The following is a 17,444-nucleotide window of genomic DNA, read 5'->3' on the forward strand; positions in this document are numbered from 1 at the left end:
TATATATATAATAAATATTTATTATTATAAAATCAGGATCAAGTGCTGTCTTTCCTTCCCGACACCTACCTCAATGACTCCCTCTGAGCTGCAGCAAGAAACGTGCAAGTGACTCGGACAATCTGGCTTAAACCACACGGAATCCCAACGTAACACTAGCAAACAAAGTGGTTTATAATTAGGTCTGTAATTGAAAGCTTTGAGCGCCAATAAAATAGTTTAGTTTTTAAAATTAAAAAAGTGAATCCAGGACAAAAGGCCATAAGGGTTTAGATTCAGACCGGTGGATGGAAGATAATTAAGTCGAACAGTTTTGCGATACTAAGGGCAGCATTATATACTGTGAATGAATATGCATTTGTTTAGCCTCGAATCACGAGTCAAAGTGAATCACAAACCACGAGAGCAAATCCCGCTCAGCTTCGAAACATGGGATAAGTGAATCACCACCTGAGTATGCCAACAAAGCTGAATATTTCCGTGAAAGTGAATCATAAGGCACGTAAGCTATTCACGCTTGGCGTTGAATCAAGAGATGAAGTGGATCACCGCCCTTACTGTGAGCAGAGTTCTTTAGTTTGGGACAATCAAGTAAATCACGAATCACTTCAGTGAAACAGTTTAAAGGGAACCAAGTAGGTTTGCTTTGGTGGAGAACTTAGACGTAGAACCTATCATTAACTAATATGACTCATCTCTGAGAGAGAGAGAGAGAGAGAGAGAGAGAGAGAGAGAGAGAGAGAGAGAGAGAGAGAGAGAGAGACAGAGAGAGAGAGAGAGAGAGAGAGAGATCAGGATGTCTCAAAAACTTATTAGTCCATCCGAGGGATATCATGTGCCCACTTATCTTTAGGAGCAGGTTTTGTTATTCATTCAGTGTCCTAATGATATTTCCTAGCTTTCTTTTAAACTCTTCCACACTGTTGCTATTTACAACTTCTGGTGGCATTTTGTCCCATGTGTCACATATCGTGTATGTAAAAATGTTCCCACAATGAGATGTGTTTGTTTGTTTGTATGGTGGTTTTACGTTGCATAGAACCAGTGGTCAATCAGCAACGGGACCAACGGCTTTACGTGACTTCTATCACCAGAAATACACATCTCTAACACTTCAATGGAATGGCCGGGAATCGAACCCGCGACCACCGAGGTGGGACGCCAACACCATACCGACCACACCACTGAGGCGCCTATAAGATGTGTTGTATCTCTTCAGTTCTAGCTCCCATCCATTACTTCTTGTCTGGCTTTCGTTTACTGTAAATAGGTTACTGTCTACTTTTGTTATGGTTTTCAGTATTTTGAATGGTTCCATTTGTTGCCGTCGCACCCGGCGCGTTCCTAAGTCATACATGTTTAGGCTCTCTAGTCGTCCTTGGTAACCTACTTGCCTGATGGATGGTATTAACTTTGAGGCTCTTCCTCGCACCTTTTCTAGTCTGTTTATGTCCTTTCTAGACTTAGTGTTGGTGACCAAAACTGTACTGCATATTCAAGATGAGGTCTAATTATTGGTGTGTAGAGCTGAAGCACCGTTTTCTTGGTTCTGTAATTGAACAGCCTCTTTATGTATCCCACTGGTTTCTGTACCTTCTTTTCATCTATTATGCACGGTTTTGTGGATTTTAATTCTTTAGTAATAACAATTCCAAGGTTCTCTTTTTGTTCTACAATATTTAAGTCATTCCCAAGCAGCATGGGTTGTTTGTTTTTATTTGTAATATTTTACACTTATCAAAGTTGAATGGCATTTGCCATCTTTTCGACCACTCTCCTATTTCCCTTGAATAATTTCTTAAAACTGTCCACTGTATTTGGGTCTGCTGCATTTACAGCTAGTTTGGTGTCATCTGCAAATTTGGCTACCCTGCAAGTTAAGCCTACATCAATGTCATTCATATAAATCGAGAAAAAAGAGTGGGCTAAAGACAGAACCCTGAGGAACTCCGCTTGTCACATCTGCCTATTCTGATTCTCCAACGTTTATTACGGCTCTCAATTTTCTATTAGATAGCCAGTCTTCGATCCAGTCTGCTATTTCTCCTACAATTCCTAAAGCTCTAACTTTTGACATTAGTTTCTTGTCTGGAACTTTGTCAAAGACTTTTTGGAAATCTAAGTAGAGTATATCTATTGCTCCACTACTGTCGTAAATATCAAGAGAGAGAACTAACAAATGAGAGAGAAAACAAACACATTTCATTTGTGTGTGAGAGAGAGAGAGAGAGAGAGAGAGAGAGAGAGAGAGAGAGAGAGAGAGAGGGGGGGGGGGGGGGGGTAAAGTGCGACAGTGCTGCAATTCGCTCAAGTGCTGGAATGTGTAAAACGATTACTTATCGCGTGACATCTCTCTATTGAGAGAGGGCGGCAGATACGACAGCATATTTTAAGCTCATTTATTCCCCCCGCGATGCACATCAATGTATCGAAAGTGGCCGCTTGAGAGGAACAAGGCATGCAGAGAGAGAGAGAGAGAGAGAGAGAGGTACGGAGCTGATAATCATCCACTGAAGTGTGCAAGCGCTCCAATTTTGATGATGAACGTCCAGAGTCACGCACGATGGCGGCCTGCATGCAACTGCACAGGTGATAATCCCGAATACCGTCACTCCTCCCCAACAGTAAGTAACGTATTATACATCAAACTTGACAGATAAATATGAAGCATTACACCTTGGTATTAATTTGTTTGAATTACGTTCCTTCTTAAAAGGTAGTATTTTCTTTTACGAAAACATAAGCTTCCCTTATATCAGTCCATCATCTCAATGAAAATTGTGCATGCAATTCGAATGTATGCCCTCTCTCTCTCTCTCTCTCTCTCTCTCTCTCTCTCTCTCTCTCTCTCTCTCTCTCTCTCTCTCTCTCTCTCTCTCTCTCTCTCTCTCTCTCTCTCTCGATTAAAAGGGGCTAAAGATTAATCAACCATTAGTGATCATCCCAAGAGATTTGTAAAGAAGATGAGTCACCTGGTACAACCAGGGTCCCACTTAATCTAGGTTATTATGTATGGCAACAAGAACAAAGCTTTATAAAGCCATACATTAACTACCATAGAGGTCAAATGAGTCTGCTTTAAAGTCGTAATTGGATTTCAAAACAAATCGACCAACAAAACTAAATCACAATTTCATGTTGGTACTTACCACTGTTTCTACATAAATCTGCTGGATTATCGAATGACAGCTGGATTTTTTAAACAAGAAAAAACATGGCTAATAAATAGGAAATGGTGGAACTTCTTGCTTTCCTGGCACTATCCTCTCGTGCCTAATCGACTGAGTTAACTAGGGTCTTAATCGAGTCACTGAGGGCGATAGAAAAATTAAAACAATCACGGAGGTTAATCGTTTGTAATCCAGGTGATAAGAAAATGAAATAATCACAAAGGTTAACTAGAGTCTAATCAGCTAACGTGGGCAATTAGAAAACTAGAACACAATAACAACGGTTAACTGATGTGCAACTGCGTCAACGACCTTGATAATAAAAAGGCATCACTATGAAAGGTTAACTATTTTTTTATAGTGCTCAATTCAGCTATCGAAGAAGATAAAAACGACACCATCACAATGGTCAAGTGATGTCCAAGGCCAATGTTTAGGCCAGTCCTTTACGACGCTCCTGATTGTCTGTTGATAACCCAATCACAGGGCTGGAAACGCACTCTCGAGAGAGAGATCGCATAGGGAGGATGTGTGTTCCACCTCTCCTGAGGGATACATAGTTCAAAAGTATCCGTCAGAAGAGGTGGAACATACCACCTGCCTTTGTGAACCCTCGAGAGAGACCGAGAGCTTCCAGCCCTGTTATTGGCTTATCAATAGCCAATCAGGAGCGTCGTAAGGTACTGGCCTAGACATCGGATGCACGCTTGATGTGAATCTACTATAGTACTGCTACTGCTGCTACTACTACTACTACTAATAATAATAATAATAAACTTGATTTCGGCATATACAATACTAAGCTAATGTCACGTCATTTTCCCAACTGGACGCTTTCTTCTTTAAATGAAAATACTATTGGAGACCTTGTTAACGTTCAACTTAACTTCTAAGGTACAGGCGAGACTAAACATTCCTTATATTTTCAGATGGGATATCAAGACAAATACTTTGGAATTTTAACCTAATCTGAGTGTTATGACCAAAAGCACTGTTTACAAGACAGGGAAGATAATATAATTGGGCAAGATATTAGCACACAAAATAGTATTGTCTTTTCGGTGAGGAGCATGAAGCTCAGATTTCTCTTAATTGGGAAAAACTCTCTATCACGACAGTTTATACAATATTCTAAGGGGTCCACAATAATAAGAATGTTAAAAGTTCGTGTACAATTTATAAACACTTTATAAAAAAACTTTCGAGCCCTTCTCAGGTCCATCTTAAGTCCAAAGATGAACCCAGAAAAGGGTTCGAAAGCTTTTATTGTGTTTTTAAATTATACACGAACTTTTAACATTTTGATTATTGTGGACCCCTTAGAATATTATTCTTCATGCCAAACTTAGTTTGGCATACGGAGCAGCATTAAAAAGCAAAAAATGTCGCCATTTTACGGAAAGATAAGATTAATATTCCAACGTTACCTGTGGCAATTCTAAAGACGGGAATCTCCTCAGTAGCTATGCAAGTTATGAAATCGAGTAAGAGTAAGATTTAAAAATAAATCTCGAGTCATCGTGTGACTTTCTCTGGTGATATAGGTAGGAGGTCCACAAGGAATTCTGTGTCGCTGTCAAATGACAAAACATCAAAGGAATGACCAAGCAGCGGAAACATCCAGCGAAAGTTGACTTTGATCATGGCATAAGATCGTCCTCTGTAATCTATGGAAGTTAACTGATGGAGCAGACAAGACAAAATTTGTATTACTGACCTAGTATATGGAGAGGGAATATCCAGACTGTTTTGGAGATGGAATCTCAAAATGTTTTTTGAGGAGAAAATCTTGAAATGTTTAGGAGAGGGAATCTTGACTTGATTTTTGGAGACGAAATTCAAAAATGCTTTCGGAGATAGAGAATCTGGAATATTTAGGAAAGGGAATCTTGAATTACTTCTGGAGTGGGAATCTCGGAATGATTTTTGTGGGGGAAAATCAAAATGGTTTTGGAGATAAAAACTGAAACCTCTCAGGTGATGGAATTCGAATGTTTTACGAATTGGATTTTGAAACATTTTGAAATAAATTTGGTGAGGAAACTTCAATCGTTTTTGGAGAAAGAACCTGGAAATGTTTAGGAGAGGGAATCTCGAATCATTTTTGGAAAGGGAATCTCCAACTGATTTTGGAGGGTGAATATCAAACTGATTTGGAGGGGGAATCTCATAATGCTTTGTAGAGGAACCAAAAGGAACTCACAGTTCGACGATTTGGATGTCAATCAAATATACCTACTCACCATGGGACGCTGACAAGGAAGATCTGCAATATTTAACGTCCAGAGATAAAATAACACTTATGTATAACGTCCCTACTCCAACACTTTCTGGCTTCCTTTTCCTTTAGAAGGCAATAATTAAGTGAGTTCTGGTATACATACATACATACATACATATATCTATATATATATATATATATATATATTATATATATATATATATGTGTGTGTGTGTGTGTGAAGCCCATTTGAAAAGGATGGTATCTAACGGGATTTCATTCACTAAAGTTGAAAGCTCTCTAGGAATACGGTAGTTGTTAATATCCTGTTATTCTTTGTATGAATGCACAGTACAATTATGCAAGTGACCAATTTATTTATATATATATATATATAATATATATTATATATATATATATATAATATATACATATATATATATATATACACACACACACTATAGTATAGTATATAACCACCCCATCCACCTTTTCTGGAGTAAACTTTCCTAAATACGAGAGAGTCACAACCACCATTCATACAGTCTACCTGTCGTCCACTAATACGACACAAAATAAAAATAAAAATAAAAAATAAAAAATAAAAAATTCCGGAGACAAAAAGTGGGATGTAACGACCACAAAAAAAGAGCGGTGCTTCTGTAGGAGAGAAGAAACACAAGAAATCCCTAACAACAACAACAACAAGGTCTATACCACAATATATAGTATATAAATACAAAGTTAAAATGTAGGTTACATAAGTCAAGTCCAGTAGAAGGGTAACAGAATACAAGGGGAAGGGGAAGGGAGAGGAGGAGGAGGAGGGAAAAGTGACATGGAAGGTAAGAGGGAGGTAGACATGGCAGCAAAGGGAAGGAGGTGGGAGGGGAGACGTGCCAAGAGAGGCAGGGAGGAGGGAGGGAGGAAGAAGTGACAGGAAGAAGTGACAGGAAGAGGAAGGGAGCAGGGATAAGTGACAGGAAAAGGGGGAGGGGGGAAGAAGTGACATTAGGGAGGGGGAAGAAGTGACAGAAGGGAGGGGGAAGAAGTGACAAGGGAGGAGGGAGAAGAAAGTGACAGAAGGGAGGGGGGGGAGGAGAAAAAGAAAAGTTATAGAGAAGGTGGGGCGGGGGGGGGGAGGGAGGGTAGGGAGACACCACGACAAGAAAGTGAATCAAAATAATCAAGACAGAAGCAAAATTCAGTGGCAGTGAGGAGAAAAGGAAGATGGAGGGAGGTTTAGCAGGGTAAGGGGAGGAGAGAGAGTAAGGGGTGGGGGTGGGGGTGGGGGGGTGGGGGTGGGGGGTTGGGGGTGGGGGTGTGTGGGGGGGTGGGGGGTAGATGCAGATAGGCCAACGTACCTGGTTGACAGTCTGCTGCAGGATGGCGCACTTGTCGGGCTTGACAGAGAGCGAGCTCATGTCAGAGGCGATGCTGGCTTGGATTAGCTCGGCCAGCTCCTCAATGTATGTGTTCTCCTGTTCCCGCCGGCGCTTCTCATTAAGGCACTTGTTGCTGGAAATCCAGAAAAGAAACAAAAAGAACCACATCAAAAGGTCTGTCTCTCGCAATGTCCTTGATTCTTTTTTTTTTTCTTTTTTTTCAGCCGAGAGGTTCTTTTACTTATTTTTTTTATTATTATCATTCCTCTCAAACTGGGGTTGGGGGGGAGAAAAGAGCGCTAAAATGGGCAAAATATCTGCACGTGGCCTCCAGTAAGAAATTTTTTTTATTATTATCATTTTTTTTTATTACTTTTTTATTATTATCATTCCTCTCAAACTGGGGTGGGGAGAAAAGAGCGCTAAAATGGACAAAATATCTGCACGTGGCCTCCCGTAAGAAACTTAAAATAATGGGGTTGTGGGGGCCGCACAATCCTTTATTTATTGATTTCTTTTTCAGATGAGAAATTCGCTTTCTTCTTTCTTTTTGTTCCTCTCAACCTTGGGTAGGAAGAGAGCTCTTGAATGGGTAAAATATCTGCATTTGCCCTTCAATAAGAACATTAAAATAAGGGGGTTCGGGGGAGGCCAAAGTCTAATTTTCTTTAGCTGATTCTTTTTTTCATTATTATTAATTCCTCTCAACCTTGGGTTGGGAGAGAGTATTTAATTAAATAGGCAATAGGGAATGTGGGGGGGGAGGGTTGTAAGTCCTTTAATTCATTTAATTTATTTACTTTTTTTAGTTGAGGTTTTTCTTTTATTCCTCTCAACCTGGGGTAGAGAGAAGAGCATTCAAATGGGCTAAATATCTGCATGTGACCTTCAGCAAGACGGTTAGAATTAAGGGGTTGTTGGGGTTGAAGGGAGTTTTCGTAGCTTAGTCTTCTACCCTGTCTTTGAAGGGTTTAAATTGTTTAGCAAAGGACTTGACGTGAGGCAAAAACGCAAACTATGGCAACAAAGGAATTAGAAGCAAAATTTGTCTACTGAGAACTCGTTCTTATAATGAGCACAAAGAGGAATACAACAGAAGAAGAAGACAAAATATTCACAATGAAGCAGGAATACTTCCTGGAATAATATTCTTGGGGGGGATGAATGTCACCACAACAGAAGGTAAAGTACCACAGAATAGACAAAATAAAAATTATCGTAGAAACTAACAGGATAATGGTCTCTTAAGCTAAGAATGTAGTAATCATTCACACGATTCACAGAGTCAGAAACTTGTTAGATTCTTAAACCTAAAACAGTTTTAACAGTATTCTCAGCTCATACTTCACACGTTAAGCTAATGCTCTCTCTCTCTCTCTCTCTCTCTCTCTCTCTCTCTCTCTCTCTCTCTCTCTCTCTCTCTCTCTCTCAATAAACTTGAAGAATCTCTCATGAATGGCAAAATTTACTTAGAAAATTTCAAAATTTCCAACACCAAAAACCTGGATACTTTAATTAAAAATAAGACTACTACCAATAATAACATGATAAAGCTAGATGTTTCCAGTCACACATGAATAATAAATGATAATACCGGAAAACAAACCCACAAATTTTTTACTTATGACGTCATGCAACAATCAGATTAGTCATCACTTTGTGTCGAGATCTCGACAGCCTGCTCAACCTTTATGGTCACCAAAAGCTTAATAAAACTTTGCTCGAAGTAATTACTCGCGAATCTTCTTTCTCCATTGACTATTTGAGTTACCGTAATAATAATAATAATAATAATAATAATAATAATAATAATAATAATAATAATAATAATAATAATAATAATAATAATAAATAATAATAATGCAGGATACATACTCCCATTTTTCCTGTAAATCAATGTGACAATAAAGAATTCTTTAGCGTTCCAGCGAAAGAAACCTGTATTTTAATATTACACATTTCATAAAAATTGTACGAAAAAATGAGAGGGCCTTTTTGTATCTTGGTTATGATGTATAAGGAAAACGACACTTCACTTTTGTAAGTCACTACTAACCTGAAAGCATAAACTTATTATGCTTTTTCTCCAACAACATGCTTTCTTTTTTTAAATTTTGCATAAGCAACGATGGTTTACTTGAACCTAATGAGTATTTATATTACACATATACATATATATATATATATATATATATATATTATATATATATATATATATATATATATATATATATATATATATATATATATATAGTGTGTGTGTGTGTGTGTGTGTGTGTGTGTGAGAGAGAGAGAGAGAGAGGGAGAGAAGAGAGAGAGAGAGAGAGAGAGGGAGTACTTTATCAAAGACTGAGAACTTAACCAAATTACGTTAGTCCGAAAGATACGCCCTTTAGCACGTCTAGAGCTCTCAAGTCACCATCTCTAAAATGCAGCAGCAACATCAAATAAATCAAAATTACAGGAGGGTCAGAAAGTCAGGAACCTTTGTCGAAAAGGAATCAAAACCACAGAACCTCCAGGACAGCCGCTGATATTGATAAACATCAAAATTTGATGCGGAAGTCAAGGACTATCATAAAGAGTTACGTGGCGACTGTGCTAAAGTAATTTCGTTAAGTTGCTGACAGCATCAGTTTTTCGTGAATGTCCTGACACAAAATAGTTGATATTTGGTTGCTGATCTCCTTACATATATGAATATAATCCTCAATGATGCTCTATATGGTTTCTTTGTACGAAAACTGTTGTCTTGACAGAATACATCTATTCTAGGAATACTCAAGATTTAACAAGAAAACTCGGGCGACGTCCAATTGGTGTCTTCTTCGCTTACTAAAAAGACAATAAAAGTTGCGAAAAGCTAAATAAAAATTTTATACTCATATTCAGGTAGTCACATGCACGTAGCTAAATAAACATTTGATGTGATATGCAATGCTTCCATTTAATGCTGGGGTCTGGTAACAAAAAATTAATGACCTTCCGTGTTAGAAATACGAAACCGATACAACCCACATTATAATACCATACGTTAAAAACACATAAAAAAGATAAACATAAAAAGAAAGATAAAAAAAGAGAAAATAACAAACAAACAAAACTAAATAAAGGTAATAATAAGTCTCTCTCTCTCTCTCTCTCTCTCTCTCTCTCTCTCTCTCTCTCTCAACACACATCTAAAATCCTGGATACAATAAAGAAAGCCTAAAAGAGTGACAAATCTGAGAGTGGGCTTTCTTGTACTTTAATCTTTTCAGATTATCTGTGGGAAATGCCTGCTTTACACATGCGAAGCATTATTATACTCCATATGAACTTATTTGAGTAGATGATATGACGAAAAAGCTTAAAAATACAATTGAGAGGTTATGAGGGTATTGTGGCTATTACAATTTCATATGTACCTTACGCAGAGGAAGGGGAGAGGGTTTAGTGAGTTTCAACGGCTTACTAAAACAGTCGATAAAATTTTCCAGATATGTTAGGTAATATATGAGAAAATAGAAAGGACTATGGTAGGATGGGAAGAGACGAGTCACAGAATCGGTGAACCAAGAGAGCAGCAGGGTCTGTGCAAAAGATTAAGAGGCCTGGAATGGCCATGGTGGCATAAGTGAGAGTGTATGAAGGGATTTTTTAACAAACACTCGTTTATGGAAGTAATGCGAGGATGTTGAATCTGAATATTTTTTTAATCAAACTGTTAAGATGAACTTCTTATATATACTTAGAAGTGGTAAAAAGCTAGCATAAGTAAAATGTTGGGGTAATGTTTTGATATGAATGGGAGGACAAGAAGTTGGTGAAAAGCGTCTGTATTCGCAAGTGCTAGGAGGGAGTGAGTGCGAGAACAAGACCTAGAAAAGCTGGAGAGATGGTGTGAAAGAGGTACTGGAGAGAAGGGCCTTAATATCCAAATCTTTTACAGTCAATGCTATTGAGCAGGATGATGGCAGTGAAAAGAGTCAAGAATGCTGACACCCCCAACCCATTCCTGATTCTTAGGAAACTTCGTTACTAAACTAAAATAAACATTATTGAATTGAATGACAACCGCGTACTCGACATACTAACAAGGATCAGCTCCGTATCACTATTCACGCATATAAACCCCTTGCAAGCATTGCAGTGAACGACCCTGGGACATGGCATAAATTTTCTCAAAACCCCCAAAGTTAAACAGGAACCTTTCTATGCCATATGAAATGCATACGAAGTACTGTTCAGTAAATGGAATGAGAATATAACATTTAGACCAAAGTCTAAGCAATAGGGCCTATGAGGTCATACAGTGCTCACAAAGAAAGGAGAGCAAATGAGGCTTTAAAGGTGTAAAAGGAGGAACACCTCGCAGCAGCTGCACTAGGAAACCGTTAAGCAAGGGTGGAAATGAAGGAAGAAAGAGAATATGAACGGAGGTACAGTAAAAGGAATATGAATGATGAGGGGGGGGGGGGGGGGGGGGGGGGGGGGGAGGTCACGGCTAGGGGCTGAAGGGATGCTGTAAAGAACCTCAAGTAATGCCTAAGTCTTCTTAGTGATCGTACTTGCGGCCTCGATCAGTACCAGGTTAAGGGAGGTACGAGATGGACAAGTCGATACCTTGTGAATGAAGACCTCTTAGGTCCCAGGAGTTACACGACCTGAAACGACTGACTTGACTGACTTACAGTGAGAGAGAGAGAGAGAGAGTGAGTGTCAGAGAGAGAGAGAGAGAGAGAGAGAAAGGAACTAAATGTCTAACTTCTAACGTGGAGTGGAAGCAGAGAGAGAGAGAGAGAGAGAGAGAGAGAGAGAGAGAGAGAGAGAGAGAGAGAGAGAGAGAGAGCGTGGTACTCGAGGAATGCTTGCTCGATCTGCAAACTCATCTCCAATATGATATTCATTAATCATAATTCTCGAACCGTTTGTCCTTGTCGAGAACAAGTTTCAAAGATGAGTGACCTTTAAAGGCATAGGCTTTATATTCATTTTTTAATAATAAATACTTGGAACAAGATCTTTATTATTCGCAGAAATATTACTTCTTCATTACAGAACTTCCTTTAGTTACCAACCGAAACGGCAATGATTGCAAAGGAACTTGTAAATGTATTACGAAGGATAAAGAACACGATAGCGAAAAACTAGAGAGAAAGAGAGAGAATATTAAAAAACCAAGATATATTCACACGTACCAAAAGAAATTCGGTTCATTTGCGAACTTCATAAATCAATTTACCATTCAATAACACAGCACATTCTTCTACTACAAAAATCTAAGATAACTTCAATCTGCATGAGATTTCTCCCACCAACATTCCAGCATCTCTATCATCACAGTTAGACGTCCTTCGCCGATGTGATACTGAGCAAAAATCACTTTCTCTTCGAACTGTAAATGTGTAGGCGTAGGAATAACATCCCCAACACCCCAACCCTCTTACAGAACTCTCTCTCTCTCTCTCTCTCTCTCTCTCTCTCTCTCTCTCTCTCTCTCTCTCTCTCTCTCTGACAACGATTTCGATCTCCATTCCAGAAGAAAGATTGCAAGATTCCACTCTGGCCAAGCCACGCTATGTGGCGTGCAGTCACCAATGACTTCGCGTTGGCTCTTCCTTAAAGAAGAAATGCGTCTGTCCGAGTTCCTCCCGATTGCTTTAATCCTTTACGGTGCTCGGGCCAATCACTTTCTGTCTCCCGCTCTCTTCGTACTTATGGCTTGAAACAGATGCATTATATTTCAAGGTCATCGTGGCGCATGGCCTACATCCGTACAAAAAAGTACTTTCGTTAAAATTATATATATATATATATATATATATATATATATATATATATATATATATATATATTATATATATATATATATATATATATATATTGCCACAGACATTCATGACCTGCATGTCTGTATTAAGCTCTCTGATTAAAATAATTCAGCATCCCTTTGTTTAATACGATCAGAAGTCACACCAGGTGGGAAAACCAGAAGGGAAGATGTGGCTCCTAGGCCCATTAGCAATTAGCTACAGCCACTATTCTCACCTTATGGTCCAGTCTCCTCTCCCTGGCAATTGACTCATTCCTTTGTACTCTGTTTTCCTTCTTTCTGCTGTTGTTTAGATTTCTCTTCCAGCTTGGACCATCAAGCCTTAGATGCCAAAAGCCGGCAAATTTCACGGCCAAGCACCAAGCCTACCCTAAAAGGAAGGCGAGGAAAGGGCAGGAACATACCTCATATAAAGAAGAGGTCAGGGCCGCTTGCCCTATTCTAGCAGAGTTCATGACCCAGCCGTCATCTCAAACAGACCTTGTCAGAAGGCCATATGCCTGTCACTCCTCTCCCCCCTGCCCCCTATTCCCATTTCCCACTACTAAGTTACTTTTGTGGTGCATGCCACCCATATTGCACGCAAGGTCCCTATAATTAAAATCTGGCTTCTACCCCTCATGAGAACTAATTATTGTTCATTCACGTCGCACAGGTTAAAGCTTTGAAAGCTTACAATGCTATACAAACAAAACTACTTTACAAAGTAATTAGACGTACACATCAAATCTCATTACTTATAAGCCAGTAACTGGGAAGTCTGTGTAAAACACAGTCCTCTTTTAACCTCAACATTTGAGATTAGCTTTATCTTATACTTTTGTGCTTGCGCTTGTTACTGACTTGTACTTTCACACGGCTCATTTCTCGCTCTAATTATCGAGATCCACAACTTTACTTGTTCCTTATGGATAGACCCGCATTTGTGTGTGTCTTATTCTTAAGCCTCAATCTCATTTTAACACCTGCAAATTTTATCGCAAGGTTGCCACCATTTCACAGAATCTTTTACAGATCCCAACACTATAACCCTAAGCCCTCATGTCCCTTGCCCTTGCACTAAATTTATTTTATGTTATTCCATATTGGTGTGGAACCAATCCTTTACCATCACATCCCTTCACTGTGTCAGGTTGTGCATGTTATTACCTTACGAAATTCCAGACTCGTGCTTCGTGAACAACCAAAACCTGTTCCTTCATGAGCACCTTACATCCTATGGGACAAACCAACATACCAACGTTCCTCAGAACAAACTCTTAACTTGAAAACGTACTTACACTTTCACAGAGCTGGTGATTTGGCTCCTGTGTACATACCTTCCAATTTAACTAATAATAATAATCTATTAAGTGAAACATTGCTTTTCCCATCATTTTCACTTATTTTTAGCTATAACGTCATTTATCCTATTATGGTTATCAGCGTGTGGCCCACAGTTGGATGCCCACTCAAGGTAAGTTTAATGTAAACGTTGCACCGTCACGTCTGTAACAATATATATATATATATATATATATATATATATATATATATATATATATATATATATATATATATAATTTCTTTCAGCAATCTAATATTTTAGATAAATTTTCTTTAAGAAGGGGCTGCCCAAAATTTAACGACTGGACAATTAATAAAGTTTTTTGCGGGCGGGTGCCAGAGTATGCATGAACTATGACCCATAGAATTTCTTACTATGACCAACTACAGTCGCTTGTTTATGATTGAAAGCATGAGAAGAGCAAAAAATAAAAATTCTTGTAAGTCACAACATTAAAATATAATAATAATAATAATAATAATAATAATAATAACAATAATAATAATAATAATAATAATAATAATAATAATAATAATAATAATAATAATAATAATGTCAACGGCCATAAAAGAGGCATGCCGTAGCTTGAGGAATACAGAAATAATCAGCAACAAACAAACAAAAATTAAATATAAAAAGTTAAAACAGAGCAGACATCACCATACCTCGAACGAAAAAGGACGCGAGAATCAGAGAGAGAGAGAGAGAGAGAGAGAGAGAGAGAGAGAGAGAGAGAGAGTAAAATCGACTTTTCACGACAAAATTAGCTCCGATCTAAAATGCATAATTACAGATGTCTCATCCACCAAAGGTGGTCGAGATTGCTACAGAAGGTCGAGATTTTTCTATATACTGTCCTTTCATGCATCCCAGGGGGCATCTTGTCCTGAGAGAGAGAGAGAGAGAGAGAGAGAGAGGTGGCAGGCGAGAATACTCTATGAATGAGCTATGATCAAAAGTCACGATATACGAAAATATAAGCTCCAATAAACTTGAACCAGTATAGAAAAAGACAGCTTCAGAGAGAGAGAGAGGAGAGAGAGAGAGAGAGAGAGAGAGCAAAAAGAAGGCTACAAGAAACAGACCAAGTATTGATATAAACAACATACATGGGCTGGCTGACGTCTCAGGGAGTGGACGAAGCTGCAAGCAAAGGAGGATGAGGTAAGTACAAACAAACTGACAAACAAACCTAACTAACCCATGAAAACATACCTAATTGAAAAATGTAAATAAACCCTACTGAACCAATGTAAATAAACGCAATTTGACCCAATGTAAATAAATCTAATTATCCAATGTAAATAATCCAAACAGAACAATGTAAATAAACGCAATTTGACTCAATGTAAATATAAACAACTGAGCAGTTAAAAGGAACCCAACTGACCAATTTAAGCATAACAACTGAACAATGTAAACAAGTCCCATTACAATGTAACACACCTAACAGACCAATGTAAACATATCTAATTACCCAATGTAAACAAACCCAACTGACTAATGTATAAATACCCAAGTGACCAATGTAAACAAGTCAAATTAACCAATAAAAACAAACCCAACTGCCCAATTTAAACATACCTAATGAACCAATGTAAACAATGTTTACATACCCAACAGGCCAATATAAACAAACCAATTCATCCAAAACAAATTCAATTAACTAATGTAAAACAAACCCAATTAACCAACTAATCATACCTAATTAATCAATGTAAACAAACCCAACTGACCAATGTATACATACCCAACTGACCAATGCAAACAAACCCATTTAACCAAAGTAAATGAACCCAATTGACCCATGTACTAATTGATCGAAGTACACATACCCAACTGACCAATGTAAACAAGTCCAATTCACCAATGTATACATACCCAATTGACTAACGTAAACAAACCCACTTTGCCCATGTAAATAAACCTAACTGACCAATGTAAATATACCAACTGACTAATGTGAACAAACCCAACTGAACAATATAAACAAGTCCAGTTAACCAAAGTAAACGAACCCAATTAACTAATTTATGCATGATTATTCAACCAATGTAAATAAACGCAATTGACCAATGTAAATAAACCCAATTATGCAATTTAAACATACCCAACTTACCAACATAAACAAACCAATTTAACCAGAGTAAACAAACCTAAAAGACCCTTGTAAATAAACCTAATTGACTTATGTAAACATACCCAACTGACCAACGTAAACAAACCAATTTAACCAGTGTAAACAAACCCAACAGACCCTTGTAAATAAACCTAATTGACCTATGTAATCATACCCAACTGACCAATGTAAACACCCCCAACTGAACAATGCAAAAAATCCAGTTAACCAATGTAAACATACCCAATTGACCAATGTAAACAAAACCAATTAACCAAAGTTTTACACCGTCCGCCAATCGATATTTATTTCTTACGACTTGTAAAAGGGCAGGGAAATAAAAGGAGGAAAGAAAGGAGGGGAAAACATCCGCAACATTGAAATTCACCGAAATGAAATGTAAATGAAAATGAAAGTTAAAACATGGAGTCCACACTCTACTGCCTCGTTGCTTGACGGGAAAAAATTTAGACACAAACTGCACTACTTAGGTTCTGTAGAGATCCTCTGGGCTAAACTCATTCAACATCCATATAATTATATATATATATATATATTATATATATATAATATATATATATATATATATATATATATAATTATATAAAAATAAATAAATAAACAGGACCTGGTTAAGTTTCCGGTCGATCGTTGACCTAGTGTTCCTGGTGACGTCACATCATTATCCCAAAGCAATACCCTGTGAACCCATATTTTCATTAACCCTATTAACTCGACGAAACCGTCACACTGGTAAGCCCAACTTTCATGACGCTTAATTAACCATATTTTAGTTTATATTATCAATTCAAGAACTCTATAAACTCCAATGGCCATAACTGTCTCGAAGCAGCACAAATATGTAATTTATAGAGTAATTAACTCGACAACGATGACAAACTCTGAAAAAACATTAATAGAGAACATAGACAATGAGAAGGAGATTGATAAACTATAAAATATATCACTATTTGAACGTTGCAACCATATTTGGCGAACTTCCTTCTGCGCAAGGTTGCAACGTTCAAATAATGTTTTATGGTCTTCTTATCTTCATATTATACCGTTATTATTACAGCAAAAGACATTATATATATATATATATATATATATATATATATATATATATATATATATATATATATATATATATATAGATATATATACGTATATACACACACACGTGTTGTCCACTTTGGTATGGGGAATGGGGATCGGACCCAGGTCTTTCAGTTGTGTGTTGCTTCCTCGTACATATATGTAGATATATCTACAGAAATATATATATATATATAGATATATATATATTATATATATATATATATATATATAACATACATATGCTAATATACATACATTTAGATAGATAATCATCTTGACACGGGTAATTATGGTTCCAATACTACG

At 37.6% G+C, this 17,444-nt stretch overlaps 1 protein-coding gene across 13 annotated transcripts in view; it reads right to left on the reverse strand.

The window, feature by feature from the left end:
- LOC135219289 (trithorax group protein osa-like) overlaps window positions 1-17,444 on the reverse strand; it is a 475,370-nt gene that overhangs the window by 132,530 nt on the left and 325,396 nt on the right. For 8 of the 13 annotated variants that reach the window (XM_064255926.1, XM_064255927.1, XM_064255929.1 and 5 more), the window contains one exon: window positions 6,756-6,909. The exons of 4 other annotated variants lie outside the window; for them this stretch is intronic. In XM_064255926.1, the coding sequence (XP_064111996.1) occupies window positions 6,756-6,909 (154 nt within the window). Of the gene's footprint in view, window positions 1-6,755; window positions 6,910-15,027; window positions 15,062-17,444 lie in introns of all 13 variants that reach the window. One more of the 13 variants, XM_064255934.1, reaches the window with a different exon arrangement.

This window comes from Macrobrachium nipponense, chromosome 1 (assembly GCF_015104395.2).
Source record: "Macrobrachium nipponense isolate FS-2020 chromosome 1, ASM1510439v2, whole genome shotgun sequence".
NCBI lineage: Eukaryota > Metazoa > Arthropoda > Malacostraca > Decapoda > Palaemonidae > Macrobrachium > Macrobrachium nipponense.